General features: G+C 49.7%; 9 protein-coding genes across 9 annotated transcripts; 6 read left to right on the top strand and 3 right to left on the bottom strand.

The window, feature by feature from the left end:
• Window positions 1–1,792: 1,792 nt before the first annotated feature.
• On the bottom strand, window positions 1,793–3,855 carry N7469_002992 (DUF2985 domain-containing protein; the record flags this gene model as incomplete). Its single annotated transcript, XM_056641912.1, has 4 exons — window positions 1,793–2,514; window positions 2,569–2,643; window positions 2,711–3,100; window positions 3,162–3,855. The coding sequence occupies 4 exons, from the start codon at window positions 3,853–3,855 to the stop codon at window positions 1,793–1,795; spliced, it is 1,881 nt and encodes a 626-aa protein (XP_056504406.1).
• Window positions 3,856–5,237: 1,382 nt separating this feature from the next.
• On the top strand, window positions 5,238–6,185 carry N7469_002991 (uncharacterized protein; the record flags this gene model as incomplete). The annotated part of the gene is made up of 1 exon (XM_056641911.1): window positions 5,238–6,185. The coding sequence occupies one exon, from the start codon at window positions 5,238–5,240 to the stop codon at window positions 6,183–6,185; it is 948 nt and encodes a 315-aa protein (XP_056504405.1).
• A 1,310-nt stretch (window positions 6,186–7,495) lies between these two features.
• Window positions 7,496–8,761, top strand: N7469_002990 (RNA-binding protein; the record flags this gene model as incomplete). Its single annotated transcript, XM_056641910.1, has 3 exons — window positions 7,496–7,707; window positions 7,828–8,128; window positions 8,201–8,761. The coding sequence occupies 3 exons, from the start codon at window positions 7,496–7,498 to the stop codon at window positions 8,759–8,761; spliced, it is 1,074 nt and encodes a 357-aa protein (XP_056504404.1).
• A 771-nt stretch (window positions 8,762–9,532) lies between these two features.
• N7469_002989 (GTPase-activating protein GCS1) lies at window positions 9,533–11,136 on the top strand (the record flags this gene model as incomplete). Its single annotated transcript, XM_056641909.1, has 3 exons — window positions 9,533–9,574; window positions 9,691–9,759; window positions 9,940–11,136. The coding sequence occupies 3 exons, from the start codon at window positions 9,533–9,535 to the stop codon at window positions 11,134–11,136; spliced, it is 1,308 nt and encodes a 435-aa protein (XP_056504403.1).
• A 363-nt stretch (window positions 11,137–11,499) lies between these two features.
• On the bottom strand, window positions 11,500–14,250 carry N7469_002988 (mitochondrial elongation factor MEF2; the record flags this gene model as incomplete). The annotated part of the gene is made up of 1 exon (XM_056641908.1): window positions 11,500–14,250. The coding sequence occupies one exon, from the start codon at window positions 14,248–14,250 to the stop codon at window positions 11,500–11,502; it is 2,751 nt and encodes a 916-aa protein (XP_056504402.1).
• A 458-nt stretch (window positions 14,251–14,708) lies between these two features.
• Window positions 14,709–16,586, top strand: N7469_002987 (retromer subunit VPS17; the record flags this gene model as incomplete). Its single annotated transcript, XM_056641907.1, has 3 exons — window positions 14,709–15,143; window positions 15,211–15,664; window positions 15,718–16,586. The coding sequence occupies 3 exons, from the start codon at window positions 14,709–14,711 to the stop codon at window positions 16,584–16,586; spliced, it is 1,758 nt and encodes a 585-aa protein (XP_056504401.1).
• Window positions 16,587–16,957: 371 nt separating this feature from the next.
• N7469_002986 (uncharacterized protein) lies at window positions 16,958–17,143 on the bottom strand (the record flags this gene model as incomplete). The annotated part of the gene is made up of 1 exon (XM_056641906.1): window positions 16,958–17,143. One exon carries the CDS (start codon window positions 17,141–17,143, stop codon window positions 16,958–16,960), a length of 186 nt encoding a protein of 61 aa, XP_056504400.1.
• A 967-nt stretch (window positions 17,144–18,110) lies between these two features.
• N7469_002985 (putative nucleoside-diphosphate-sugar epimerase) lies at window positions 18,111–19,266 on the top strand (the record flags this gene model as incomplete). Its single annotated transcript, XM_056641905.1, has 3 exons — window positions 18,111–18,130; window positions 18,196–18,401; window positions 18,470–19,266. 3 exons carry the CDS (start codon window positions 18,111–18,113, stop codon window positions 19,264–19,266), a joined length of 1,023 nt encoding a protein of 340 aa, XP_056504399.1.
• A 1,660-nt stretch (window positions 19,267–20,926) lies between these two features.
• On the top strand, window positions 20,927–27,983 carry N7469_002984 (putative THO complex component (Rlr1); the record flags this gene model as incomplete). Its single annotated transcript, XM_056641904.1, is given in 3 exon segments — window positions 20,927–23,458; window positions 23,476–25,784; window positions 25,841–27,983. The coding sequence occupies 3 exon segments, from the start codon at window positions 20,927–20,929 to the stop codon at window positions 27,981–27,983; spliced, it is 6,984 nt and encodes a 2,327-aa protein (XP_056504398.1).

The raw sequence follows: 27,983 nt of genomic DNA, 5'->3' as shown, positions 1-27,983 counted from the left end.
TTTTTGTCCGGACTTTCCAATATCATCCATGATATCTATGGATATGGAGTCATGTCATCCAGTTTATTCTGATCGTAGAGAATGCAGAATTTCAAATTCCAAGTTGGAGAGTCTTCAAGAAAATGTTTGTCGTTGAGACATTCAATGTCTTAAACAGAAGTTCTGTTTAGGGATGAGAGAGCCGAGCGGGCTGGTAAATATGGGATATTGGAATAGTATTCCAATATATAGTATATATTTTGTCTAATGCCTGGGCCATCGAACATACGAAGTACGAATGCCAATCCTGGGCCCACGACCGGATGTCTAATCCTGTGTTTTGATCAATCCATACCAGAGTGGTCGGTCAGACTAAAGTATCTTGTCTTTATGAGAATGAGTAGGTATTTCCCTTGATCAATCAACTCTCAATTCTCAAACTCAAGAGTGTTGAGTTCGACACTATCCTACTTTCTGCCGTATCAAAACCCTGGGAGTGACATTATAAGAGGAAGGCGGTATGGCTATCAAACGGGAAGTTAGTCAAAGCGGTCAGCAGGCGCTCGCTGCTGCAGACTATATGTATGTTTTTCCTAAATACAAAGTAAGTCTGAGACTTCATAGCATTAACTAGCTCGTTAAACCATCAACGTAGAAGCTTCAAAAATACAGAAATTTCATCCAAAAAAAATGATTTTTTAATAATGGAGACTCGGACACATCAGCCTCAGAAGTTGAGGCTAACCGTCGAAATGCAACGAAATTCAACCGAGAGTAGACCGTATCGGGAAATGATCTACTACCAAATATTAATCCGAAAGGTTGCCGAAAGAACGAAAAAAGGAGAATAGGCGATTATCAGCGAAGGAATATACAAAATCTGTCATTGACAAGGCTATGTTCAAATATTTCAGGGGTATAAAGATGATAAGGTCTACTCACTTCTCTCCTTACAACAATCATCAATACTCCATCTCTCGAGTAAATATTATATCCAGAACTATATCCACCTATCTGATAGTACAACTCCATACTCTATAGTCTCACCAACATGTCAACAATCGCATTCTTCGGTGCAACAGGTGGATGCGTAAATACCTGTCTAGCGCTCCTCTCCGAGAAGGCTACAACGCAATCGCACTCGCAAGAACACTCTCGAAACTAACAACCCAACTCCTCGACCCACCAGGTCTAACCCAAGAACTTCTTGGGTGTAGGTGTTTGTCCAGGATTTGAAATCCTGGACAAACACCTACGCATCCAACAAACTGACGCAACAAATACAGAAGACATCATAAAAACCCTCATCATCTCCCCCAATTCTCCAGAATCCTTGAACTCAACGGACAGCAACACCCATCAAGTATCGTCTCTGGAATCGGCGGTGCACCTACAACGTCATTATAGTTTAAGTAAATAACTGTAAGTAGTCTGATTGTTTTACATGTAAATGGATTGTGAAAAAGGTATAATATTTCAATTGAGATGACTGTTCTATATGTAACAAGGTGCCAATCAACCATCGTTGTATGGTATAGACCAAGGGCGGGGAATCATAGTACAAGTGAGGTAATTTAAAAAAGCATTATATAGTGGAAACAGCCATCAGCCAAGCAAGAAAGGATCCAGGTCACACCAAAACGGAGAGAAAAATCGAGGTTAATATCCTGACCAGGACAAGGGCCAGTATAAAGTCTGTACAAGATGGAGAAGATCTCAAGCGCGCGTATATAAGATGCCAGATCTACCATGGTAGATTTCGTGAAGGTCGTGAAACGATCGTGAAGAGATGAATGGTTCGAGGGAAAGCTGGTTAGGTGCCTTCAGATGCTGATGGCCTGCTTATCTGCAGACTTTTCCGCTCTTCTTTAACTTTGCGCCGCTCCATCTTTTTCATCGCCTCTTCGGTCAATTGCTGCCGGAAGAGTCTCTCCACGATCTCCTTCTTTCGCGTCATCCGGTCACCAATCATGATCATTACACCACCTGATATATTGCAGCAGATAGAGCAACACAGAATGACAGTCGTCAATGCAAATGGCCGCTGACCGGGCTTTTCCATACTCCATGTACAAGCACCAAGAGCCATCTGAAGCAGGGAGTGGCAATCAAGTATAACCACAATCGCAATAAGCATGCGGAGGGGGAAGGCATGGTGGGTAAACGTCTCATGGGGTTTATAGAAAGTGTGAGATTTGGCGAACTTGTTTTGATGATGCATCAAGCGTAATTGTTGGCGGGGGTCGAGAACGGAATATTCGTGCTCGTCTTCCTGAGCAGTGGCTCCAAACTCTACATCGATATCCTTTTCCCGTTGGGAAGGGAGGTCATTTTTGTCCTTCAAGTCGGGAAGTTTGCGTTTATTGCGGATTTTCCAGGTCAGATGTGTATAGTGTGCGATGAAAATCATATGATATGTGTCTACAGCTCGGAAAGGAGCAAGACCATCACCCATAATGGCGAAAAGAGCCACAAGAACGTTGTCGATAATATTGATAATTTGCGATTGCTTACTACCACCGACATTGATCCAGCCTGAATGGAACCATTAATGAGAATTTCAGCACGTGAGGGGATTCTGAGCCATACCGATCAAGAAAAGCACCCAAGCTAAACCGAACAGGGTGATCAAGGTGGCGTAAAGAGTGATAAGAAAACCGAGGGCTAAATTGCGAGTGACGTTAGTTGATGTCTTTGCGTGTATGTATGAGGCCGTATGGGCGGAACTTACGCTTGCTGACATACTGCCCGAATCCCTTCATGGATCTTTTGAACTTTGAACGGCGCGAATGAAGCATGTGACGGACATGATCGTTGAGCTCCATAAAATCTTCCCGAGTCCAACCATCCAGTTCATGTCCTTCAGGTAAAACGGCATACCTAGGGCCCACCAAAACCGAGGACATACTAGTAAACGGACGAAGTTGTTCGAGAGTTGGTCGTTGCTTCAGCTTATCTCCATCTGAGTCTCCTTCATCCGCAGAAGTTGTTGGTTCTTCCTCGGAGGGAGGAGACCGAGTGATAGTATAGGTGGGCATTCGATTGACGAAATTACCCAAATTGGGCACGAATAGCGAATTTTGAACATTGGTCAAGGTGGATAATGCTGAAACCTCGGGATCTAATATGACGGTTGTCAGTTCAACAGCCCAAGTTCCGTACTTCTGTTGAGGTCAACTTACCGATAACATCCAGCACGTCAACCACATGGGACCCATACTCGTTCGGACGATTATCCTCCTTATCCTTATTATCGTCAGACTTATCGAGAGTCGGTGGGACACCAGTCACCGTCGATGCGCGGTTTCGAGAGAATCGGTTCAAAGCAGCCTGGCTTGTTCGCCTAAGTCGACCAGGTTGTGCCACCGGCGGGGCATCCGCAGTTCCAAGGTCCTCCGGCACAGTATCACGAGCCTCACTGGGCCTGGGGAGTGGAGAGGTAGGGCTTTGATGGGAGGCTTCTTCTCTCAGCGGCTTCATGGGACTCGCCACCCGCGAAAGGACATCGGCTGACGGGGAGGACCATCGTCCCGGTCGTGGCTCGGAGCTACTGCGTCGTCGGCCAGGATTCGGCGACTCATCCTCTTCTTGTACAGGAGACCTGATTTCCGGAGGTCTACTCCCAGAAGGTCCGGGGTGAAGATCCGGCTGCGACGACTGCAGGTTGTCGGTTTCTAGCGAAGGTAGACGTGAGAGGCGAATACTTGGTCGACGCGACCGAGTTGAGGGAGCGCGAGGGCGCAAGGTCGCTAGTGGTGGTCTCTCTGGAGTTGACTGCGGCTGTTCTACTGCCTGAGCCTCCGGAGCATTTCCAGCAAAGTAGTCCTGAATGGGCTCGATGCGATCGCGATCTTGAACGCGGTCGTCGTTATCCATGGCGGATGACAGGCGGAGGATTCCGAGGGAGGAAAAAAGAGACGCTAGAAAGGAACGGTCAAAAGCACAGGAAACCTCTTTGATCTTATTTTGGTGGGTTTTAAAATTGTCGTGACAGGCCGGCTTAACCCCCCAAAGCCATGGGCAAAGAAAAGAGATTGGGGATAAAGTTCCTGGAGAAAAGGGTGTACTCCGTCGATGACGGCCAATAATGGTGGATGATGGATGACTAAGGGACCGATTTCCTGTTTTGCGGCCGTGACGATTTTGGTGGAGCTCAGCGGAGTCTGTGCGAAGGGCTAGTCTGTCGATCTGGTTGGATTTTCACTGTTTTCTTCCTTGCTGCATCGCGTGAGCTGCAGGATGCAGTCGATCAATTTCTGAGGGGAAGAGCAGACAGAAAAGAGAGAAAGTGTGGCGAAAGAGTGAAATGGTTGATCAATCAGCATTGAAGTTGGAAGTAGATTTGGACCAAGACAAGATAGTACTGTATCTTAGTGTCTTAGTATTATCTTATGTACAGTAAAGTCCAGGCCGCAGTGGAGTCTACGCTAAGCATCGGGTCCACGTTCAATGATGCAAGGGTGTGCATACTGTACTAGTTAGTTACTACACTACATGAGTACATATGGAGTACATTCTGGCTATAGAATCAATTGAAATTTAGATAATGCAGTAAAAGTAAATATATAAATGATCATGTATATAGTACTGGTGGACTATCTCAACAAGTCTTCCATTGGCATCAGCATAAACTCAGTCACGTGTAGCCTAGTATCAGACATGACAGAAGTACTATGTACATCCTCCTTGTCTACTCTTATTTACCCTGTAACTATAATCCCATTAGGACTATAGACAGGCCTCGATAATCAATTGATCAAGGTAGTCTCCCCATTGTTCGATACTTAGGGGCCTCTCCTTAAAGTCGGCTCGATCGGATCCTTGTGCCTGCTACAAAGTAGATAATCAACAGAATCCCGTCGGTAAGCTAGAGAACCATGCATTGAACGATATATGAGCATATATAAGAGTACATCAGAGGACACTAATAGAACGATAGACTTTACAGCTCAATGTGATCAGATACACAGAGAGTATACTAATACATACTCTCTGGTTAGAAGCTTCAGCAGTAGAAGAGGACCTAAAAGGAAATATCGGGAGTTGCCAGTTTGCTGACAATCCACCCTCCTCATCTGCGACCATCAGTCATCTTTTACCTCTCACTTCCATTCAACATCCGAAAATTGACCACGATTCTAGGCATCATCTAGGCCCTACTAACACTTTCCAAAAATACTTGCCCAATCAATTCCCAGAAAGAGTCAGCAATCTCTCCTTGCGCCTTTCGGATTGTCCTCTTTTCCTACATAGGAGAGATGCTGACCAAATCAGTGTCAAGAGAGGCATCCCCATCAGACGTCGTTCTGCCAAAGACTCGCAAGCGTTCATGCTCAATTGACTCTGAATTCAAAGAACCTCCGCCAAAACGCCATGTATCAGAGACAATCAGTCAAATCTCAGAAGATGAAGCATCATGCCCATTACTCTCATGTCCATTCTCAGACGGATTTTTCAACGACATGGCAAGCGCCATTGGACGACATTTTCCAATCACTGTATTCGCACAGACACACAACTGCGAGAAGAGAGATGTTCTGCATGCATTGCATGCTGTTGTCCAAGCACCCCTCCGCAATCCCCAGCCCTGGCACGAAGGAATGTCTGTTTCAGAGTACGCTCAAATTCTCATCGCTGACTGGCGCACTCCGCCAAAGTATCCAGAGCGTCCAGGTAATGAAGAGACTTCCTCGCCACTTCCAGATAAATTGGGGTCAGAGCAGTCCCCCATTCTCATCGCAGATGATGAATACGATCCCTTCAGCCCTGAGCTTCCGGAGGAGTCACCACCTCGTGTTGAGCCTGCCGTTCCTCGTCTATATGATCGATCGGAAGATGAATATGGCTCCGCTCGTCGCCAACTTTTTAAGAAAGACGAGATAGCCGAGGAACGAAGCGTTTTCCCGGTTAGAGAAGAGGTTCGCTCAGAGAGTGGCTGGGTTCACATAAATTCTTGTGCTGCGGAAAAAAAGCATCGACCAGCCATGACCAAGAAGACACCTGCACTAGACGATTCCAGTGACGAGAGTACTGTGCGAGATTCTCTTTCGCCAACGAAGCAAAAAGCAATTCTGTCGCAGGAAAAGGCACCGGTTACTCGGGTTCATTGTCGCAAAACAGTGGGTGGCAGCTGGATACCGGTCCATGAATGGATTGAAGGGTATCACCAGCCGGCGGAAGAGGATGACACTATGAGTGGAAATTGATGAATAATTGAAATGGGTTGGTATAGTGATGGAGATGGATAACAGGCTCGCCAGCAGGCTACTAGTTGAAAAAATTAGTTACTTAATAATGAGTGTTCCGATGAGATACATAAAGATGCAAGCTCAATGAGTACTTGTTGTAGCCGCAGCTTATTCCGGGATTTGACAGATGGTACGATTTGGCATGTACGACCCTAGATAGTACCGGCATACTCATACTCCGTGGTTGTCTTTAGAAGCACGTTTAGTGTACAGTACTGTACTATTTGTGGAATTTATCCGAGATTAACGGAGACTGTAGGGTGCATGAACAACAATGTTGACAGGAAGTACGAAATGAGGAGACACCGTGCATATCTCCAGTATGCATACTGTAGGATACATAGCAAACCATTGATATCAGAAAAGATAAATGGCAGCAAGGGCGGTGATGCCGCAACTAAACCAGCCTGTGCAGGACGAACCACGGGAGAAACTTGTCCGCCTGAGACGTGGAGAAAGGAGCAAATGCGAGTGGAGCCGGCTGAGGTGGAAGATCAACACAGCCGGGCAGTGGGCTCATCTGGCAGAATCGAGTGAAAGGGGGGGGACGAGGAATTGAAGATGAACCTAAGGGTAGAGTAGACGCATGCAAGAAGTGAAAGATGTGGAGAAGGAAGTGTACACTGTATTGAGCCAGCCAATTCTGTGCACAGTAATGGAGTGTATGGAATAGAGAGAGTCGATTCGAGAAGAGGGAACTTTGATGGAGTCGGTGAGATGATCGAAGATCATGGCACCTCACCGAATTGGAAAGGTTCTCCAGAATGACATCAAGTGGTTGCTGGGCGAGCAGTCTAGCCTTCCGGGGGTCAATTCAGGGACTCTTTAGTTAAACCAGCCCCTCTAAGGACACTCCTATTAGGCTAGCCCTGGGGCACCCTAGGCATGCTCCTTGGTGACTCGAGGCACTCGAGGTCACCATTAAGCTTGGACTCACACCGCCCTCTCTTTAAGTCTTGACTTCCTTCCACTTCGTTCCTTCTTTCGTCAACTACTTTTTACTCTGCCATCCCAATTTCATCACTGCTTCTTTTTCCTCTCTCCCCCCCTCTCCCCCCCTCCCTCCCCCTTCAACTGGTATCTAGGGCACCAAGCTACCCTGCTCCTTCCGTCAATTTCTCCCCCTCGTCAAGTCTATACTTTCAATTCCCCCTCCCCACACCCACCCGTCGGGTCCAATTCCAACCAAAACAAACACCCCTCTGTTTGTTTGACACATCGAGCTTTGAAATCCCCATCTCTCAATCTTTGTGTCTCGCATTATCAAGATGTCTGCCGTTGACAACCTCGCTGACAATGTGGCTGCTGCCACCCTGAACGACACTCCCAACACCAACGGGACTGCTGCCGCCCCTGCCACCTCGCAGGCTACTGACGCCGCTGCCGCCAGTGCTGATGAGGGCCGTCGTTTGTACATCGGAAACCTCGCTTATGCGACCACCGAGGAGGAGCTCAAGGAGTTCTTCAAGGGTTACACCATGTAAGTTTGACACCCTGATGAATGATAGCTTGTTTTGGAAGGGGAGCTTTCACTAGGGCTCCACCGGAGACTTTCTCCCTCTTTTCTTCCCAAATTAGATTACTGACTCACAGCTTATAGCGAGAGCACCTCGATCCCGGTGAACCCCCGCACCAACCGCCCCGTTGGTTATGCGTTCGTCGATCTAGCCACTGCTGCTGAAGCAACTGCCGCCATCGAGGGACTCTCCGGTAAGGAGATCCTCTCCCGTAAGGTCTCTGTGCAGCTCGCTCGCAAGCCAGAGCCCGCGGAGGCTAAGGAAGGTGCTGCCAGTGGCGGCGAGGGCGCCAGCGGCAATGAAGGTCGCAAGCGCGCCGGTGGTCGCGGCCGTGGCCGTGGTCGCGCTCGTGGCCGTGGCGGTCGTGTCGGCCGTGGACGTGGTGTATGTATACCATTTTACCCCTTTGTTAGATATACCCTGCGGTCGAGATTTGCTAATAATCTATCTCAATAGGCTCAGGAAGGCCAGGAATCGCCCGAGGCCAATGCTGCTGCTACTAGCCAGGCCCCTCCGACCGAGACTACCAACGAGAACGAGCCTGCCGCCGCCGAAGGTGCCAAGCAAGGCAAGAACCGTGCTGTCCGCCCCCAGAAGCAGCGTGGTCCCCCCGAGGATGGTATCCCCTCCAAGACTAAGGTCATGGTTGCCAACCTTCCCTATGACTTGACCGAGGACAAGCTCAAGGAGATCTTCAATGAATACTCTCCCGTGTCCGCCAAGGTCGCCCTCCGCCCTATCCCCCGCTTCATGATTAAGAAGCTCCAGGCCCGCAATGAGCGCCGTAAGACTCGCGGCTTCGGTTTCGTCAACCTGGCCACTGAGGAGCTCCAGACCAAGGCTGTCTCTGAGATGAATGGCAAGGAGATTGATGGTCGCACCATTGCCGTCAAGGTTGCCATTGACAGCCCCGGCAAGGAGGACGACGTCAATGCCGCTGCCGACCAGTACGAGGAAACCAACCCTCCGGCCCAGGAGAACACTGCTCCGGCCGCCCCCGCTGAGACCACTGCCTAAAAGACAGGCGTAGGTCCGTTATCCCCACAGATACGAGCTTATTGATTGGCTTGTTTTTGAGATGGAGCGTTAATCGCGAGGCATGGATATGACCACAGTGATTTTCAAGTCATCTGCGAGTATTTCCCTTGCTCGACAAGTGGTTTGAAAGCGATCTGTGGCGATGAAGAGGGTGTGATGACTTTTTTTTCCCTTTTTTTTTTACGGATGTCATGGAGAATATGTCCATGCTGGAGAGCCTTTTACTTTTTCTTTTTGTCTCTTTTCTTGTTTGTTGCTTAACGCCTCCATCCCTAACGACCTTTGCCTTCTGTATTGTATCTTAGCACCCATTTAACTACCTGATGACGATCTGCCGAGGATCCTTGTAATCTAATCGTAGAATTGTGTATGTTCACTCCGTCGTGATAGAGGTAAACTTGGCAAATGACGACAGGCTTCGGGCAACTCTTGTCGATCAGCGACACTACACGTCCAAGCCCAGTCACTCAATCACTCAGTCATTTATCATACCTGTCAACTATTTATACAAATCATTGCTAAATCAAGTTCCCAATTGAAGTCACGCAAATCAATTAGTGGAGCTTGGCGCAAAACAAATAAATAAAAAAATAGGGGGGGGGTTAAGGCATCAATTCGCCATCTCCGAAAATCGACATTGCGCCGCAGCAAATCCGCTCCGCCCAGTACGGACCAACCCTTGAATCGCCACATTCTCCGTCTCTCTTCCTCCCAATTGTTCAATTCTAACACCCTTTATATTAACCCATCATGTCTCGCATGTGGGAGGTCGATCCTGAGACGAGGACAAAGGTGTGTTTCTCGAATTATTCATATCTCCCTATGCATTGAATGGAGAGACGCTTGTCGTACTCCGAATGGTGCGGCTGGTATTGTGATCTTGAACTGACTGAGTCTGAATACTGTAGCTCCTTCAAATCTCTAAGACCAATGGAAATGATAGATGCTGTGATTGTGGAGCGCCTTCGCCTCAATGGGTATGTACGACAGGTTCATTCAGTCTAGCTGGCAGTGGCAGTGGCAGTTACACTTGCAGGAAACAGAAGCAGAATTCCACCCTGCACTGCTCGACCCAAACAGCAGACGAGGACAGAACAAAACATCACATCACATCACAGAACAGAACAGAACAAGACACTGACATGGATGCGAAATAGGCCTCTCCCAAATTCGGAACCTTCATCTGTCTCAACTGCGCAGGAACACACCGCGGGCTCGGTGTACACATCTCCTTTGTCCGATCAATCACAATGGACGCCTTCAAACACGCCGAGATTCAACGCATGGAACAAGGTGGTAATGAACCCTGGAAAACCTTCTACGACGCACACCCCGTGACGACCTCCGAAGGCCGCACATTCGAAGACTCGACCATCAAAGAACGCTACGAAGGTGATGCAGGTGAGGAATGGAAAGAGCGTCTTTCTTGTAAAGTTGAGGGTCGCGAGTATGTGCAGGGCCAGGAGAAGAAGAATAATGCCTCGTCGAGATCTAGTACGCCGATGAGTGGTTCCGGCGCTGGCGCTGGCGTCGGTGGTGCTAGTGCTGGTGCTGGTGCTGGTGCGCGAACGGGATCCCCTGCTACATCTATTCGGTCTGATAGTATTCGCGGCGGAGCGACGTCGAAGAAAGAGCAGAATGAGGCTTATTTTGCTAAATTGGGGAATGATAACGCTACTCGTTCTGACGCTCTACCTCCCTCCAAAGGTGGGAAATTCACTGGGTTCGGTGGTGGAATGCCTCCTCCCTCTGCGGGTGATCGTCGGTCCTCGCCATTCGGAGGTTTCGGCGGTTGGGGTGCTTTCGGTGGTGGTGGGGGAGCACCGGGGTTAGACGAGTTCCAGAAAGATCCTATGGCTAGTTTGACTAAGGGACTTGGATGGTTTGCGTCAACGGTTGGGAAAGGTGCGAAGACAGTTAACGATTCATACCTTCAACCTACAGCGAAACAACTCGCCGAGTCGGACTTTGCAGCTCAAGCCCGTGTACAAGCTACGAACTGGGGACAGAATTTCCAAAGTGGTGCGCGTAACGCGGCGGATCAATTCAATCGCTTTGTTGAAGGTGATGATGGTGGTCATGGTTCTCGTTCGAGGGTTGAGCCTGAACGTCGTGATTTCTGGGACGACTTTTCTTCTATTGGTGCACAGCAACAGCAGCAGCAGGAAATGTCGGGTCATCAGCGTAGTGGATCGCGATCTGGTGTTATTGGAACGGCTGCTATGCGGAAAGGTCCTGCGCCTGCTGCTTCTTCCTTATCTAATGAGACTACTGCGCCGTCTGGTGTTGAGGCGGGTGATGCTCCTACGAAATCTAAGTCTAAGGAGAAGGATGATTGGGATGATAACTGGTAGTATATATTGGTGTTTCGGTTATGCAGCGCAGTGGTGAGTTCGATGATGCCAGGGCCTTGTATTTAGTCTTACCTTGTTGAACTTATACCTCGCTCGACGAATGAATGGCTCTGCATATGATAGAGATGAGACCAGCCTTGGAGTAGTTAACCAGTAGATACATCCACTCATGGATGATGAGTACCTAGCAGGTATGGATTGATTGTACATTGTAAATGCCAGAATAGTACAGGTACATAAAGTAGTGTATACAGGGTTTTCCGATATATGCCAGAGCAGCAGGACAATTGTCCATTCAATGGGCAATTACTAATTAGTACATTTTGTACTAGTCACCTTGCAAGTCGCTAGCAAAGATCACATTCAAAAACCACCTCTCAACTCCGTCATAACAGCCTTTTGTCTCTGGGCAGACATGTTCTCAAACCGATCAACACTCATCACGAACGTGCCTCGTCCAGCAGTCAAACTGCGCAAATGCTTCAAGTACCCGACCATCTCCTTCAGAGGTACCTTGGCAGTGATAGTTCGCGGACGAGACGTAGAAACCGATATCTCGGCCCCAAGAGAAGGGGACTCGAATGGATCAAGCGGTGCGTATACGCGGTTGGGGTCAATGGGCGGTAGGTCTTCCTGTCCCACGACTGAATCAGGAGAAGCATCCGTTGATGGGAGCGGAACCTCCTCGTCAAGAGAGATGATATGTCCACCCCGTGAAGAGGAAATGTCATGAACGACGGAACCTAGACTAGCTTCATCAACGCTAATCACAACATTCATCACTGGCTCCATCATGGCTGTCCCCGGGCCGGCGGGGAGTTCTCGTAGCGCGGCGCTCGTGGCTTGTCGTGCTGCGGCGGAGAGTGCAGAGGCGGTGGTATCACCGCCGAAAAGATGTTCGGTTGGGTTGACGGTGAGTGTGACTCGCGTGTTATGCATTGGGAAGGTGAATTGTGGTCCACGGGCAAGAGCTGCCAATGAACCATTTTGCAATGCCGTGCGAAGCGTAACAATATCCATGCCTGGCGGGAGTAATGGGCTTGATTCTTCCTCGCCTCTGGAAGTACGTTCCAATTGGAGACCGGGAGCACGAATGATGATTTGATTCCCTTCAATGGTCTCTGCCAGGAGGGTGTCTTCGTCAGACAGCTCGGAGGCTTCTTCTCCATCACTGAATGGCTCTACGATGGCTGTGCAACCTGCTTTGCCGCGACGCCCGGCAATATCTTTGTCGAACATCTTAGTGATGGCTGATGATGCTCCGAGCGCGGATTCGCGATATCCGATCTCAATGCGGCCCATGGATGCCTTTGCCTTGAGATCGTTGATAAGACGATCACGGGCGATCTCCAGATGTAATTCGCCCATGCCGCTGAGGAGGGTCTGACCGGATTCTTCGTCGACGCTGATGTGGAGACTAGGGTCTTCTCGGAGAAGAAGCGCAAGTGAATCTTGCATCTTCTTTTCTTCACTCAAACTATGCGGTTCGACACTGGTGAAGAACACCGGTGGTGGCACATCAATTGGACGTAGTTGGAGACTTGTCAAGGGCTCTGGGGGTGTCGCTTTGTTTCCAGCGTAAGATACGAGTGTGTCGCCTGTACGAGCGTGCTTAAGTCCAACCACGACACCGATATGACCAGCCGGAATAGAGTCCACTTCAACTGCATCATTGGCGTACATCTTTAATAAGCGTGGTGCTCGCTCAGAAAGGTGCAGGTTGGTATTAAAGAGCAAGCTGTTCCGGTCAAGAGAACCGGAATATACTCTCACATAAACCAAAACTCCCCGTTTGGCATCATTGACCACCTTGAAGGCCAGCGCACAGCTTTGAAGTTTGCTAATTGCGTCCTTGGGGCTGGCCTGAAGAGCCATGTTCTTCTTTTTCTTCCCTTTGGCCGGAGAAGAGACTTTCTCGCTCTGCTCGACGATCAAATCGCCTGAGAGTAGCCGCCGCAGTCCACCCTTTACTCCCCCGATGCTGACTTCTGGATCAGGCGCTTCGGGTGGGCTAGGAAGGAGGTTTACCACAGCATCTAGCAAGGGCTGAACACCCATGTTGCGGAAGCTTGCACCAGCAAAGAGTGGGACGATCCGGCTGCTAGGGTCGAGAACGCAGCGCCGCAGGCTATCAATGATATCCATGGAAGAAACAGCTAGATGGTCTTCATCGCATTCAAAGAATTTCTCGACAATGGTTTCGTCTTGCTCACTCAGAAGCTCAACCAGAGCGACGCGAGCCTTTTTCAGCTCTTGAGCTAGTGATGGTTCTTCTTTTTCAAGTTGATCAAAAGACATCATCTTCACTGAACGTCCATCTTCACCGTCCTTCCATCGAAGACCTTGAAGATTGATAGCATCTGCAATGCCAATAAAAGGGCCAGTGCCTGCCACAAACCACGGAATATGACAGACTGCTGGGTAGACAGATAAGCGCGAGCTGACCTCTCTAACTGTACGACCAAAAGCGGCCCCATCACGATCTAACTTATTCACATAGATCACGCGAGGAATCTGATATGTGCTGGCCTGGTGCCAAACCTTTTCGGTTTGTGCCTCAACCCCAGCTACACCGTCGAGAATACAGACAGCACCATCAAGGATACGCAAGGAACGCATGACTTCAAATGTAAAGTCTGCATGGCCCGGTGTATCTATTAGATTAATCGTATGTGAAACCGCTGACCTGGGAAGAGACTCATCGCGCACCCCTGGCTGAGCCTCGTTCCCATCACCGGGAGGCCAATGGAAAGTGATAGCAGCTGACTGAATGGTGATACCTCTAGCACGTTCAGCGGGTAAAAAGTCAGTGACAGTTGAACCTTCATCGACATCGCCAATGCGACGGGTGAAACCACTGTAGAACAGCATGCGTTCTGTAGTTGTAGTCTTTCCAGCATCGATATGAGCAATAATCCCAATATTGCGAGTTCGATCCAGAACCTCGTCTTGCCATCTAGTTAGGGAGGTGGAAAAGCATCGTGCTGATGACATAGATGGTCTGAACTTCTTGATATCAAGGAAGCTCTTCAGAGGACTTGATGTCCTATAACAATGTGAGCCCATACAACGCATGCCCGACTGGGGGACACGCAGCAACGAAGCTACGACCATCTCGTCGCCCAAAAATTAAATCCCATGTACGATAAATTGTGGTTTCATCAACAATGTAGATGGCCGATTGAGGCAATTGGCTCGAATCTTGGAGAAAAGGGAAAATCGGACCTGGGCAACGGGGCTTGGCGCACGCATTCCACTTGCCGACGCAACTACAACTTCCCTCCGACTGCACCTCCACACCGCGGATCCTCCACCCTCTCTCACTCTACTCCCCTACTCCCTTTTTGTGTGTGTCTGTTTGCTTGTGATGCGCTTTCTATAATTTCTTGTTCTTGAATCAAGTTGCGCTGAGGTGAGTTTCCTCTCTTTGAAGCTATCTGGCCGCTACTGCTGTGGGGTTCTTCCCAGCCCGTAATACTGACGCCTGCCAACACTAGCAGCTCCTCTTCTTCCCCTTTGACCTTTCGTGACGAGCATCCCCCTGCCCCGCCAATTCCAGTTCCAAAGTCATTATGGACTATTCAGCTATCACGAACGATCCCGATCATCCCACAGGCTCTTCTCCATGGGGTTCTCCGCGCGCCGACCGAAGCACATTCCCCACCTCCAACAACAATGACATCCCGTCTTCTCCGCTACCTGGTCAAGAACAATCGGCAGACAATGGAGAGAGTGGCCAGGATCAGAATGATCAAGCCGCAGACCTTTCTGCGCAACTTCAAAGTGCGCAATTAGGTGACCCGGACTACCTCGAGGGGCAATCGCCATTCGCGACTCAGCAGTCTCCCAATGCAGAGCAGCGGTCACAACTCCCCGCACGTTATCAGACTGGGGCTCGACAAAATTCCAGACCTCCTGCACCAGTACCCACTTATAAGATTCAGGCCAAGATCACTGGGCTTGAAAGGACGGGCAAGAAAGATCCCATCCTTCGATTTGACGTTCATGTGGGTTGATTCAGAGATATAAGAACACGCCTTAGTACATTTGGCTGACTCCTACTCCTTTGCCCAGACAAATATTCCCAAATTCCGCACCACCCAGTACCGTGATGTTCGCCGGACCCATACCGAATTCACCAAGCTAGCTGATCATTTGATTTCGGCTTGCCCGGAAGCCCTGGTCCCGGCAGTGCCTCCGCCAGTGACTCCGGCTGGCGCAGGAACCGATGAAGACGAAGTCAGAGTCAAGTCTGCTATGCAACGATGGCTCAATGTCGTACTTGACAATGAGGTTCTCATTCAGGACGATGAGATGGTCTTGTTTGTGGAGAGTGATTTTGGATATAGCCCCGTTCTGCGCATGAAACAGCCCGCCACAGGCGTACGGCGCAAGATGCTTAAGCAATTTGCTCCTCCACCAGATGATACTCCTGAGCTTCAAAGTGCTCGCCCAACCGTCAAAATGTTCTACTTGGGATCAATGGACGCGAGTCATAAGGTAGATCGTGTTGTCAAGGGCCGTCGAGGTAAGCTTGTTGAATGAGACACCCACGCTAAAGTATGTGACTGATAATTTTAGGCCTTGGGTTGGCCGAGTCTGACTTTGGCGTCAAGATTGGTCAGATGCACGTCCAGGAAACCCACCCAGGCTTGGGAATGGCATACCGCAAACTCGGCAAAGTCATCCAGACAGTCGGGGACTACCACGCTATTCAGGCAACCGCAGAGGCGACAACATTAGGCGAGCCATTGAGCTATCACTCCGCGGATGCTCTCATAGTTAAGGAGACTCTGACCAATCGACACATCCTGCTTCGCGAGCTCCTTCAGGCTCAGCAAAGTGCCCAGAGCAAGCGTGCCGCGGCGGACCGATTGAAGGTCAGTTCCTCTGTTCGCCCAGACAAAGTGGATGAAGCAATTGGCGCTCTGGAAGAGGCCCAGGGTCGCGAAGACTATTTGACGAAGCGTACACACCGTGTTACATCGAATCTACTCCAGGAGAAGCGCCGTTGGTTTGATCGAACCACTGCAGACCTTCTTTTCGGGCTGCGCGAGTACACTCTGCGCCAAATTGAGGCAGAGCGACGAACCCTGGCTACTCTCGAGAGTGTTCGTCCTGATATCCGTGCCATTGACGCATCTGGTGGATTAAGTCGGCTGGGTCGGGAATCACACCCAGCTCAACGCCGAGCAAATGCAGTCTCGAGTCAGGGACCCAAGGGCGACGCTTGGAGTGGAGTGCCCCGTCGTCCTGATAGCATGGGTCGTAGCATGAGTGGGAGCTTTGCTGCTCCCTCAATTGTGCACGAAGATGACAATGAGAGTCACGCAAAGTCTGGACAGAGCCGAGCTCGATCTACCAGTCAAACTGAGACAATTGCAGAGGAAGAAGATGATCGTTTGGATGCTCGCAATGCTGCTAGCCGGTTGGCCACCAGCACTTTTTAAGCTGGACAGAATGCCGAATTGTATCAAGTGTGTTTGGCATTAAATGTGTACATGTATTCTGGGCATGTTCCGTGATTCCCCTTTTGTTGCTTCTATAATATGGGCTTTCGTCTCTTAACTTTTCAGTATTCTGGTATAGTAATCGCCGATCAGATTCTGGTAGTATGTATGAATCAAGTAGATATTGACAAGTATTGCTGTGGTGTCGTGCATATACTAGTGTAGTCATGTTCAATGTACTTCTACCTGCCACTGTGCATACATATGGTCTTTAATCTCACCAGCTCTCCCCCCCAACCAAAAAAAAAAAGATATCAACAGATATCAACATCAATAGCGCCTTCACTCTACGTTATCATGAACAGCATGGACTAATACTTAGTTCCTTGAGGCCACCCCACCCACCGCTCCGCACCATCATCCGGCACCTGAAACCAAGACGCCTTCTCCGACAAAAAGATATGAGCAGATGGTGTCGGAATACTACTCTGACTCTTATCATCATCGAGAGTCCCCGCAGCAATGGCCGTTATATCCGGTTCTTTATCAAGACTCATGGAAAGAACCGAGCCACATCGAGGACAGAATGTTCGTGAAGCTGTCTCACTTGATTTCCATACCGTTGGATCGGTTTGCCAGTTTACTGAACTGGTGGGGAAATGCACGAAGGATAGGTATGGAGCTCCGGATTGTTTGCGACATTCGATGCAGTGGCAGTTTACTAGCCTAGTGGGAGGGTTGGAGGTTGTGTATTGAATGTACTTGCAAGCGCAACTTCCAGAGACCATGGTTGATATTGGTAGGTACTGATGATGAGAATGAAGGTGGTGGTGGTGATGGAATTTGGCTTTGGTACTTTGACAAGCTTACAGTTTAGCTCACGTGAGATTAGGTATAAAGTTGGAAAGTGTAGGCTCGTACTGTATTCCTGAAGTGTATGCAGCACTGTTATTGGTTGAGACAATTGAGGAGGAAGAGGTAGTAGAAGGGAAATTTTTCAGTATAGGGAGTCCTGGAGTGCATAAGTATTGACTACTATAATACTACTTACTGAGGTATCTTCTTGAGTATTCTACTCACTATGATCTTGCAACTATTCTTCTCATTATCATTATTTGTACTAGCATAGAATAATGATGTGATATTGACACATCTACATGATGCGGGGTAACTACTCGCAGTACAAAGGAGACCCCATTAGTTAACGAGTGCAAGATCATGACAACTGCAATTTGAAGATGAAGAATATTGCTATATATATACTCTAGGATGATAGTATAATGAAGTATTGTGGATTTATGTATTGAATACTTGAATTCCAATCGAATGACTTCGAATCTCGGGGATAGACAAAGTGCTCCAGAGACCCACCTGGTGGTCCTCGGGGCAGATTCCTGATTTCAAAGCAGACGCATCAGGTTGTGCATGTAATAGCAGAACATCTTCTTTTTTTTTCTTAATCTTCCTACTCTTCGTCAAATCTGCTATTTCGATTGCACCATAATAACCACTCGGACACAAATAATGGCCCCAAAAGTCTTCCTGTGAGTTCCTCTCTTCACTTCCAAGTCTATCAATATACAAGCTTCCCTCCTAATCAACTCCACAGTACCGGTGCCACCGGTTATATTGGCGGTGACGGGCTTTATGCTGTCGCCAATGCTCATCCTGACTGGGAATACTCAGCTCTTGTCCGCAACAAGGAAAAAGCTGCTCGGCTCACAGCCAAATACCCTCAAATCCGAGTCGTCCTCGGAGATCTAGATTCCTCTGATATCATTGAAGAGGAGGTGAAAAATGCAGACATTGTCTTTCGTAAGACCCCACACCGATATTTCTTCCAACATGTCTGTGTTACGAATGCATATAACTAACATGCCTAGACTTTGCCGATTGCGATCATGTCGCTGCCGCTCAGGCTATTGCCAAAGGTGCTCAACACCACACGACCGAGCGTCCATTATGGATAATCCATACGTCGGGTACTGGCATCTTGACTGTTGAGGATCAACGTGCTCGAAGCTACGGTATCGAGCGTCCCAAGGAATATAATGATTGGGAAGGTGTGAGCGAACTAGTCAATCTTCCTAGTGACGCTTTCCACCGCAACGTGGACGAAATAATCATTGACATCGGCCGAAAAAACCCATCCAGTACCCGCACGGCAATTGTCTGCCCTCCAACAATCTATGGTCCCGGTCGTGGTACTGGAAACACAAAAAGTTTACAGGCCTACCTTCTAAGTGCGGCGGTTCTCAAGCGTGGTAAGGGATTTTTAGTCGGCAAGGGTGAGAATGTCTGGCATCAGGTTCACGTCCAAGATTTAAGCAATGTCTACCTGGCACTCGGTGATGCTGCAGCTGCCGGTGGAGGCAAAGCCACTTGGAACGAAGAAGGATATTATTTTGCTGAGAATGGGTCTTTTGTCTGGGGTGATATTCAACGAAAGGTAGCGGAGGAGGCTCACAAGCAAAAATTCATTACCTCGCCTGAAGTTGAGTCGTTGGATGATAAGCAGACGACTGAAATTCTGTCTGTGGGACTTTATGCTTGGGGATCGAATTCTCGTGGACATGCTATTCGTGCTCGGAAGCTTTTTGGATGGGAGGCTAAGCAGCCTAAGTTGATTGAGTTGATTCCGGATATTGTGGCTCTCGAGGCGAAGGATCTTGGCCTTTGAGTATGTGCTACAACTTGAAGGTTTAAATGATATCTGAGAAAGTGATAGTATTGGCATTTCGACATTTTATTCACGTTGTCTGTCGAGTTTGGCTCAGAAGAATGAACAAAATACTCCGAGCAGGAGTGATGGTACATTCCTAGTGTTCCATGACCACTGGTCATGTAGTGATACCTATCACGACAAAATATATATGATATATACACCTATACCAGCTTTTCGCTCACTCTTCCTCCCCTGTGCTTACAGAGCACTAAAGCAAAACTCCAATTAAAATGTGAGATACATATAGATCACTCTAGGGGATAGATCGAGCTAGTACTAGCTCATATCGCCAGATCTGTTGAACAATCCTGACTAGGCGCTGGCTAAATCAGAATCCAAGAACTACATTGTCAAAAGTAAGTGGGGCGATGGAGAGTGGTCGAGATAATGACCTTGTTTATGGAAGAGATCTACCTCCTTTGAAACACACAATAATATTGCGAGGTCGTACTTTTCGCCGGAACAGACGGTTGTGCTCGTGATTGGTTATTACATATTTACTATAACACTCTACTAATTTCTGTACTAGTGGTAGTAATCTAGTGCAGGGCTTCTCGGACCGGAGCCTGGCATATGTAAAAATATACTATGTAGTATTAGTTTTCCTTTAAAAAAAGTTCAACGTTTATGTAAACACCCGTTTACGATGTTCACCAACATGCAGGGCAGCACGTTGGTCTAGTCTTAGTTGAATCAACACAGCGACAGCTCCTGGCAGCATTTATATATCGGGCTCTGGCCCGTTACAAATCGCCGATAGTACTCGGAATTCGATTTTTCGTCCCATTTCGATGGTAGAGAAATCAAGAATGGATATCTCTACAGCGATTACATTTGCACGACAGGGAAAGGAGGCCCTCGTGATGTGCCTGATCGTCTACCCCAGAGCGCCCAGAGTAGGATGGAGCTGATCCCAGAGTAGCCATGAACAATCCGGGAGCAATCCGGGAGCAATCCGGGAGCACATGATAAGACTGGCTTGATTACGATCATGTGATATGGAGGTGAGTATGGTAAAATGAATGCTTGAACTGTCGTCGAGTTTAGCCGTTTAGGGCGCTTGACTAACCACCACTTAGCGTTTGGACATAAGTTTAATTGTGGTACTAGAGGATTTGGACTGGAACCTTGATAGATCAAATGGTATAGCTAGTCTAGATCAAAGCTGGGTGACGACAAAGAGCTAAGCTTGATCTTGATATATACAAATTCATTCGCGTCTCAGATGATTATTCGCTAATCTATGCAGTTAAAATATTGAAGATAATATGTAGTTGTGTAGTTGTGCAGTTGTATAGTTACTCTGTACGAGGTGGATGCTGCTGACTCACCCGCCCCATCTTTGCTGCTCCGAGCTTCACTGGCATCGCCGCTCATCTTTCATCCTCTTTGCCTTCACTGCCTGCGCCCCTGAGCCTCCGCAGGATAAGGTTTTCTAGTCGGTATGGCTCTTCTTCTTGTTCTTAGCTATCTACGCGTTCTTTCGTTACACGTTCCCAATTGCTGACAATTGCCCTGCCGCGTTTCTTCAGCATCAACGGATGACTTACCATCTCTTCATCTAAGAGCCTCTGCTTATTCCTGAACCGGTTATCCAACGGTCCATCCGACCGACATGGCCCCCGGCCAGGGTGGCGGCAAGCGGAAGCGTGGTGAGCGCTCATACTCTGGCGACTCAGCTAGCAACGACGCCTCGCGCCCATCTCCTCATCGCCCCGGTACTCTCAACATGGCGCACCACCACCATCCTCAGCATGGATTTCAGGGTAGTCCGCCTCGGGAGCCCCAGGACATGCGCAATCGGTCTGGTCGACAATCGTATCGTGGGAACGGAGGCCGAACCAGCTTCCGCCGTGGATCATATGAGAACCAGCAGAATTTTTCTACTTCGCAACAGAAAGAACCGAATGCAATCTCCCCTCCGCCGCCTACACAACCTCGAGAATCCACGGATCATGCGCAAGTTCCCGAAGAACATGCATCACAAGCTACGCCATCCCCCGCACCTCACACCCCTGCCTCGCAGCCACAGCAGCGACCTCCCTCGAGAGCCGATTCAGACGCCGTCTCTGGCCAAGTGACTGGTCCACCCCCGCCCTACGATTACGAATACATTACGGATGAGATTGTAGAAGTATGGTCTACGCAAGGGAAAGGACAGGTGATTGAAACGGGCCGGAGTGCCGTCTCACAACAGGACCTTCCCCGCCTAGCATCGGTCTTTCAAGAACTTATTCGCTCTGCAATTTACGGACGAATTGCGCCAGCGGAAGCAGGTGCTGCCGTGAAGGATATCATTGGAGAGGAAACGGCCGCTCAAGATGCGGACATTGAATCTGCCAGACTGAAGGCTTCAACTGCTGAGCTGGACTCGCGTTCTTTGTTTCTCGACACGCTATCGATTGTAACCGATGCGGACACGACCAACCCGAATCTCAAGCCTCTCGTTTTTGCGACTGCGATTGCTCCAAATCTTATGCGTCTTCAACTCGAGACCCCCCTCTTACAATCGCTTGGTTTGGTTCGTGATACCTTCGCGCGCATGGGAATTCGCAAGCAAACCAACCTTCTGTATCGCCAATCAAACTACAATCTCCTCCGGGAAGAGTCTGAAGGATATTCCAAGCTTCTCACTGAACTTTTCACCACCAGCAGTAATGAGCCACCCTCGAGCGAAGTAGTGGAGGATACATTTGAGAAAGTGAAAGCCATGATCGGCGCATTTGATATGGACGTTGGTCGAGTTTTGGATGTGACACTTGATGTATTTGCTGCAGTCTTGGTGAAGCAGTATCGTTTCTTCGTTAAATTACTTCGAGCAAGTTCGTGGTGGCCAAAAGAAGGCCAGCTATCTCATGACGAGGGCTCACGACGTGTTTCGGGTCTTCCTAGCTGGGCACTTCCCGGATCTTCTGGATGGGTTACAACTGATGAAGAGCGGGCAAACATTGTGCAATCGAACGAGCAGCGTGACCGCGAATTTTGGGATCGCGTCAGACAGGTCGGCCTTCAAGCTTTCTTTGAAATCGGTCGCAAGCCGCTGTCAGACGACGAGAAGCATCAAGCGATGCCCGAAGCCAACGGCACAGCCGAGGAAGACGCAACGCGAGTCTGGGTTGAAGAAACAGGAACGTTGCCACCAATGGGCAACAGAGTTGCCGCGCAACTTCTTGGCTTCAAACTACGTTTCTATGCCTCTTCAGCACGCAGCAAGTGGGACACATTGCCAGACAACCTTATCTACCTTGCTGCTTTGCTCATAAAAGTGGGCTTCATTTCTCTACGTGACCTTTATGCTCATCTGTGGAGACCCGATGACTTAATGGATGATTTGAAGACGGAGAAAATGACTGAGAAGGCAGAGAGGGAAAAGGCAGCTCGTCCTGGTGGCGGCGTCAACGCTCTGATGATGGCCGGCGCTCTATCAGACGACACAGTTCCAATGCCTCGACTTCGAGATTCTGACTCGCGGCTGGCCACCCCAGGCAAGGATCAAGATGCTGATAAGCAATCCACTCCTAAACCTGAAGATGAACTTCCAGATCCTTCAGACCAAAAAGTGCTACTATTGAAGAGTCTCCTTGCAATTGGCGCAATCCCTGAGTCGTTATTTGTTATCAGCAAATTCCCTTGGTTGATGGATGGCTACCCAGAACTTCCAGGTTTCATCCATCGGATTCTTCACCACTCCCTCGACAAAGTTTACACCCAGCTTCGACCTCTTCCAAACATGTCAGATTTTCCTGGCGAGCAGCAAATCTTGAGCACAGATCAGTCCGGTGTTCCCAAAGGCAATCTCCGACTCGCAAAACCTCCCGCTCGTCGGATTCTGCGATGGGCTCAACTCGACGCGGCGGACACAAACGAAGGAACGGACTACCGTTTCTACTGGGATGACTGGGCTGACGACGTTCCGATTTGCCAGTCTGTTGACGACGTCTTCGCCTTATGCTCCTCTTTCCTCAATCTGTCCGGTCACAAAATCGGACAAGATGCAGCTTTGCTTACCAAACTCGCAAGGATCGGAAAGGATAGTCTTGCCAAGGACACTTCTGAAAAGAATAGAACCCGATGGTGTGACCTTTGTAAACGCCTCCTGCTACCTGCAGTTAGCTTGACCAAGGCAAACCCTGGTGTTGTCAACGAAGTCTTTGGTCTAGCCAGTTTCTTCCCCGCGACGTGCGCTACAACATGTACGCTGAGTGGAACTACGGACAGACATCAAGAGTACCAGATATTAAATCTGCCTTCGACCAAGCAAGGGCTGAAACCAAAGACGTCCTCAAGCGTCTCAGCAAGACCAACACTCGACCAATGGCCCGCGCGTTGGCTAAGATTGCCTACGCCAATCCCGGTGTTGTGATTAATGTTGCTGTTAGTCAGATCGAATCCTACGAAAACCTGATTGAGGTTGTCGTGGAATGTGCGCGCTACTTTACGGACCTGGGCTACGACATCTTGACCTGGTCACTCATCAATTCACTTGGCCAGAAGGGAAGAAGTCGCGTTCAGGAGGGAGGTTTGCTCACCAGTCGATGGCTCAACGCACTCTCAACTTTCGCTGGTCGAACTTTCAAGCGATACTCGGTTATGGACCCTGCTCCTGTCTTACAATATGTAGTGGAGCAGCTTCGCCACAACAATTCAACTGATCTGATTGTTCTCGAGCAAATGATCAGCTCTATGGCTGGTATCATCACCGACAACAATTTCAACGACGCTCAGATCCAGGCCATGGCTGGTGGAGAGAACCTTCAAGCGCAGACCATCCTTCAACTTCTAGATAAAAGACACGAGTCAAAGGTGACCTCAAAACGACTATTGAAGTCACTCACTCACACTCGCCTCGCTGGTCAACTTTTGGTTGCAATCGCACAAGAACGACTCACCTGCGTCTTCAACGAATCTTCATCGGAGCTGAAGCTACTTGGTAATATCTTTGATGAGATCCACCGTATCCTCACCCAATACCTCGATCTCCTACGCTCAAATTTGTCCGTTGATGAGTTTGACTCTTTCGTGCCCGACTTCGCCTCTCTCATCAAAGACTTTGGTATTCAGCCTGAGATCGCTTTCTGGATTCGTCGTACCAGCGTATCTCATAAAATCGCCGAGTTCGAAAACTCCAAACCAGAGCTGGAGTCTTCCAATAAGGAGACTGCAGAATCTTCCACGCCTGCGTCGAATGGTGACACTGGGATGGATACCAACGAAGACGGCGAGGTATTGACCAAAGAAGGGGAGACGATGGATGTTGATGTCGACGAGCAATCTACACCTGCTGCTCCTTCAACACCGCCTGCTCCATTGGCTGCCAACCCTGTCATGCAGGATTTGATTGATAATGTCAAATCTGTCTTGCCACCCGAGTCTTGGGAAACAGTTGGTGCCTACTTTTATGCTACCTTCTGGCAACTGTCTCCTCACGATCTACACATGCCTCAAAAGTCATACGAGGAAGAGATTGGACGATTGAAAAAGCGAGTGGCGCGCATCAGTAGCGACCGCTCCGATGTCAGCATGGCTGGCATCCAACGAAAGGAATGGGATAAGAAGCAACTGACAAGCTTGCAAGAGCGTCTTTTGGCCGAAAACAAAGATCATGTCAAGGCCTATCAACAGACACGCTCCAGGCTCCAATCCGAAAAGGATCGGTGGTTCGCGGGCATGCGCCTCAAACATGATGCATTGAACATATCACTATTGGAACAGTGCTTTGTTCCGCGATTGCTTTTGTCTCCCATTGATGCATTCTTTTGCTTTAAGATGCTGAAGTTCCTGCACAGCTCCGGAACCCCCAACTTTCGCACCGTTGGTCTGATTGATCAACTTTTCCGTGAGCAACGTCTGACTTCACTCATCTTCCTTTGTACTTCTAAGGAGGCTGATAACCTCGGACGTTTCTTGAACGAGATTTTACGAGATCTTACCCGTTGGCATGCCGACAAGGCTGTCTACGAGAAAGAAGCGTTTGGTTCCAAGAGAGATCTTCCTGGTTTTGCGAAGAGCGTTGATCCGGAGGGAGTTCCAGTTTCATTCTTGGAGTTTGAGGACTTCCGCCGTCTCCTTTACAAGTGGCATCGATTGTTTTCCAACGCACTGAAGACTTGTCTCAACGGAGGCGAGTACATGCATATTCGTAATGCCATCAGTGTTCTCAAGGCTGTTGTTCAGCATTTCCCTGCTGTGAACTGGATCGGCCGTGACATGCTCAACTGTGTCAACGCACTCAGCAAGAACGACGATAGAGATGATGTCAAGATTCCAGCTGCCTCTCTTATTGGCGATCTCAACCGACGAGAGAAGAAATGGCTGCTCCCTCAGGCTTTCAATATGGTCAAGCAACCTGATGGTGTCCAGCCGAAATCTGGCTCTCAACCCCCGACCGATCGTACTGGAAGACCTGGCAACGCAGGCTCACAATCCCCGGCCTTGAATGCCGCAGCACCCGAATTCAAGCCTGGAAGTCAAGAGTAAGTGACCAAAACCATTACAACCGCCATCTGCAATCAAACTGACTTTCACCCAGCGCCACTAGCACCACGAAACAAGAGCCCAGCAAAGGCGAAGTTGAAGACGGCGAGATTGACGATACCAAGATGGCTGATGCTGCGTCTGCCAAGGGAGACGAAGTTCAGCCGCCGACAGAACCAGTTACAGCCAGCAAGGACTCAAATGCCATGGATACCAGCGCAGATGTGACGGTTCAACCGGCCGAACGTGAACAGGAACCACGAGCCCGCTCTCGCGCAGGACGTCAACCAGATATCCCTAAACGGCCGGAGCCTGCGATGAACCCGCGTGATGTCGCTCGCCTTCCGCGACATACCGAAAACCGACTTCCCTCGCGCCCTGACCTCATGGATGACCGACGAAGCAGACATTCCGATTTCAACTCTCGTAGCCGACAAGGAGCTGGTCCGGATCATGCGCGCTCTTTTGAGGGCCCTGGTCCAGGCTCAGACTCTCGTGGCCATGGACGTGATCGTGACTTTGGAATGCGACCTCCCTTAGATGACCCCATGCGCGGGCCACCATATCGTGAAGGCCGTCCTCCACGAGATGCCGAGTGGGGATCTGACCGCAGTCGTTCCCGGCCAGACTCTTTCCATGGCCGCGATGCTCCTGCTCGCGGAGAAGTTATGCCTGACTTCCCTGATCGACCGGCCGATGGGCCTCGTCGTAGTGATGCGGTACGCTCTGAAAAAGATGATCGTCGAGCTTATCCATCACGCCCTCTGTCACCTCCCAGATCCGACTTGCCTACTCGCCCTGAGCGCTTCCCGAACGACCGTCGATCAGGCAACTTCAATCCTGCAACTCGACATGAAGACTTTCCTCGGGGACCTCGTGGCGCCACAGAACGTTCCGGAGGTGAACCTGATATGCAACACGGTCGATTGCGTGGACCTGAGCCTATTCTTGATGTGCCCTCTGGCCCTCGTGCCGGAGGCAAAGGTCGCAATGCACGCAACGCTCCGACTCACGCTCCAGCGCCTAGTGTTAGCAACGGCAGGATACCTACCCCCGATCGTCAGATCCCTACTGGTCCGAGTCGACAAAGTGGCCGAGGAGCCCAGGACCAACCACCTGCCACCCCAAGTCAAGCCTCGGAGCCTGTTGAAAGCGCGGGAATTCACCCAGATCGGCTTAAGCAACTCGAAGGAGACACACAGCAAGCACCTCCAACTACAATGACTCCGCCATCCGGTCCTCGTGCCTCGGGCCAGCAAGGCGGACGCGGACCTGGTGGTGACCGTAGTCGAAGTGATAAGCGATTTGCTGGAATCAACAACATGCTCCAACAGACCAACGGTGGCGGCGTCGATCGTGGTGTTGCGAGCCCTCCTGTTCGTGGACGTGGTGCCAACCGTCTATCTAACTCCTCGAATATGGCTTCCCCTCAAGCTCCCATTCGAGCTCCTCAGGGCCCAGCTGGCGCTGACGAGTCTGGGTCTGCTCGCAACCGCCCAGAATCTCGAACTGAGTTGATGGGCGACGCTCCTACCCCAGACAATCGTCGCGGAGGACGTGATAGGAACCGTGATAGAGATCGTGAGCGTCGGGGAGACGATGCCAGTGGCGGCAATTCTCGACGAGAAGATCGTCGTGATCGTGGTCGAGATTCTGATCGGGAACGTAGTCGTCGCAGCGATATTGGAGGCAGTGGCGGCGGCAGTGGTGGAGGCGGCGGCGGTACCAGTCGAGACGACAAAGATCGAGACCGTGAGAGTCTACGAAGGGCTCCAAGTTCTCGTGAGGAGATGAGACGACGTGACCGACGTGATCGTGGTGATGATGGACCTTCCGACACAAGCGGACCTGCGGCAGCTGGCAGTGGCAGCGCCAATGAGCCTGAAGGTCGTCCACACCAGACATCATCAATAGGTGCTCCACCTCCACCTCCTCCGCCCCCTCCCCCTCTACCAACAGATGACAACTCTCCCCGTCGCTGGGGCTCTGGCGGTGATCGAGGCAATCGATCCGAACATCGGGATCGTGAACGTGAACGCCGTGGTGAACGTGGACGGGACCGAGATCACCATCGCGAGAGTGGCGGTGGTCATCGCAAGCGTGGACGTCCCAATCCTGAAGATAATAATGGTGAAGGAGGTGGTCGAGGTGCACGAATGGGTGGAGATAACAAGCGTCCACGCCGGGGAGGAGCATGA

The sequence above is a fragment of the Penicillium citrinum genome (assembly GCF_028827155.1).
Source record: "Penicillium citrinum strain IBT 23319 chromosome Unknown utg000002l:1.0-3833315.0:1.0-3834789.0, whole genome shotgun sequence".
Classification (NCBI taxonomy): Eukaryota; Fungi; Ascomycota; class Eurotiomycetes; order Eurotiales; family Aspergillaceae; genus Penicillium; species Penicillium citrinum.
This window is presented reverse-complemented; position numbering and strand designations above follow the sequence as displayed.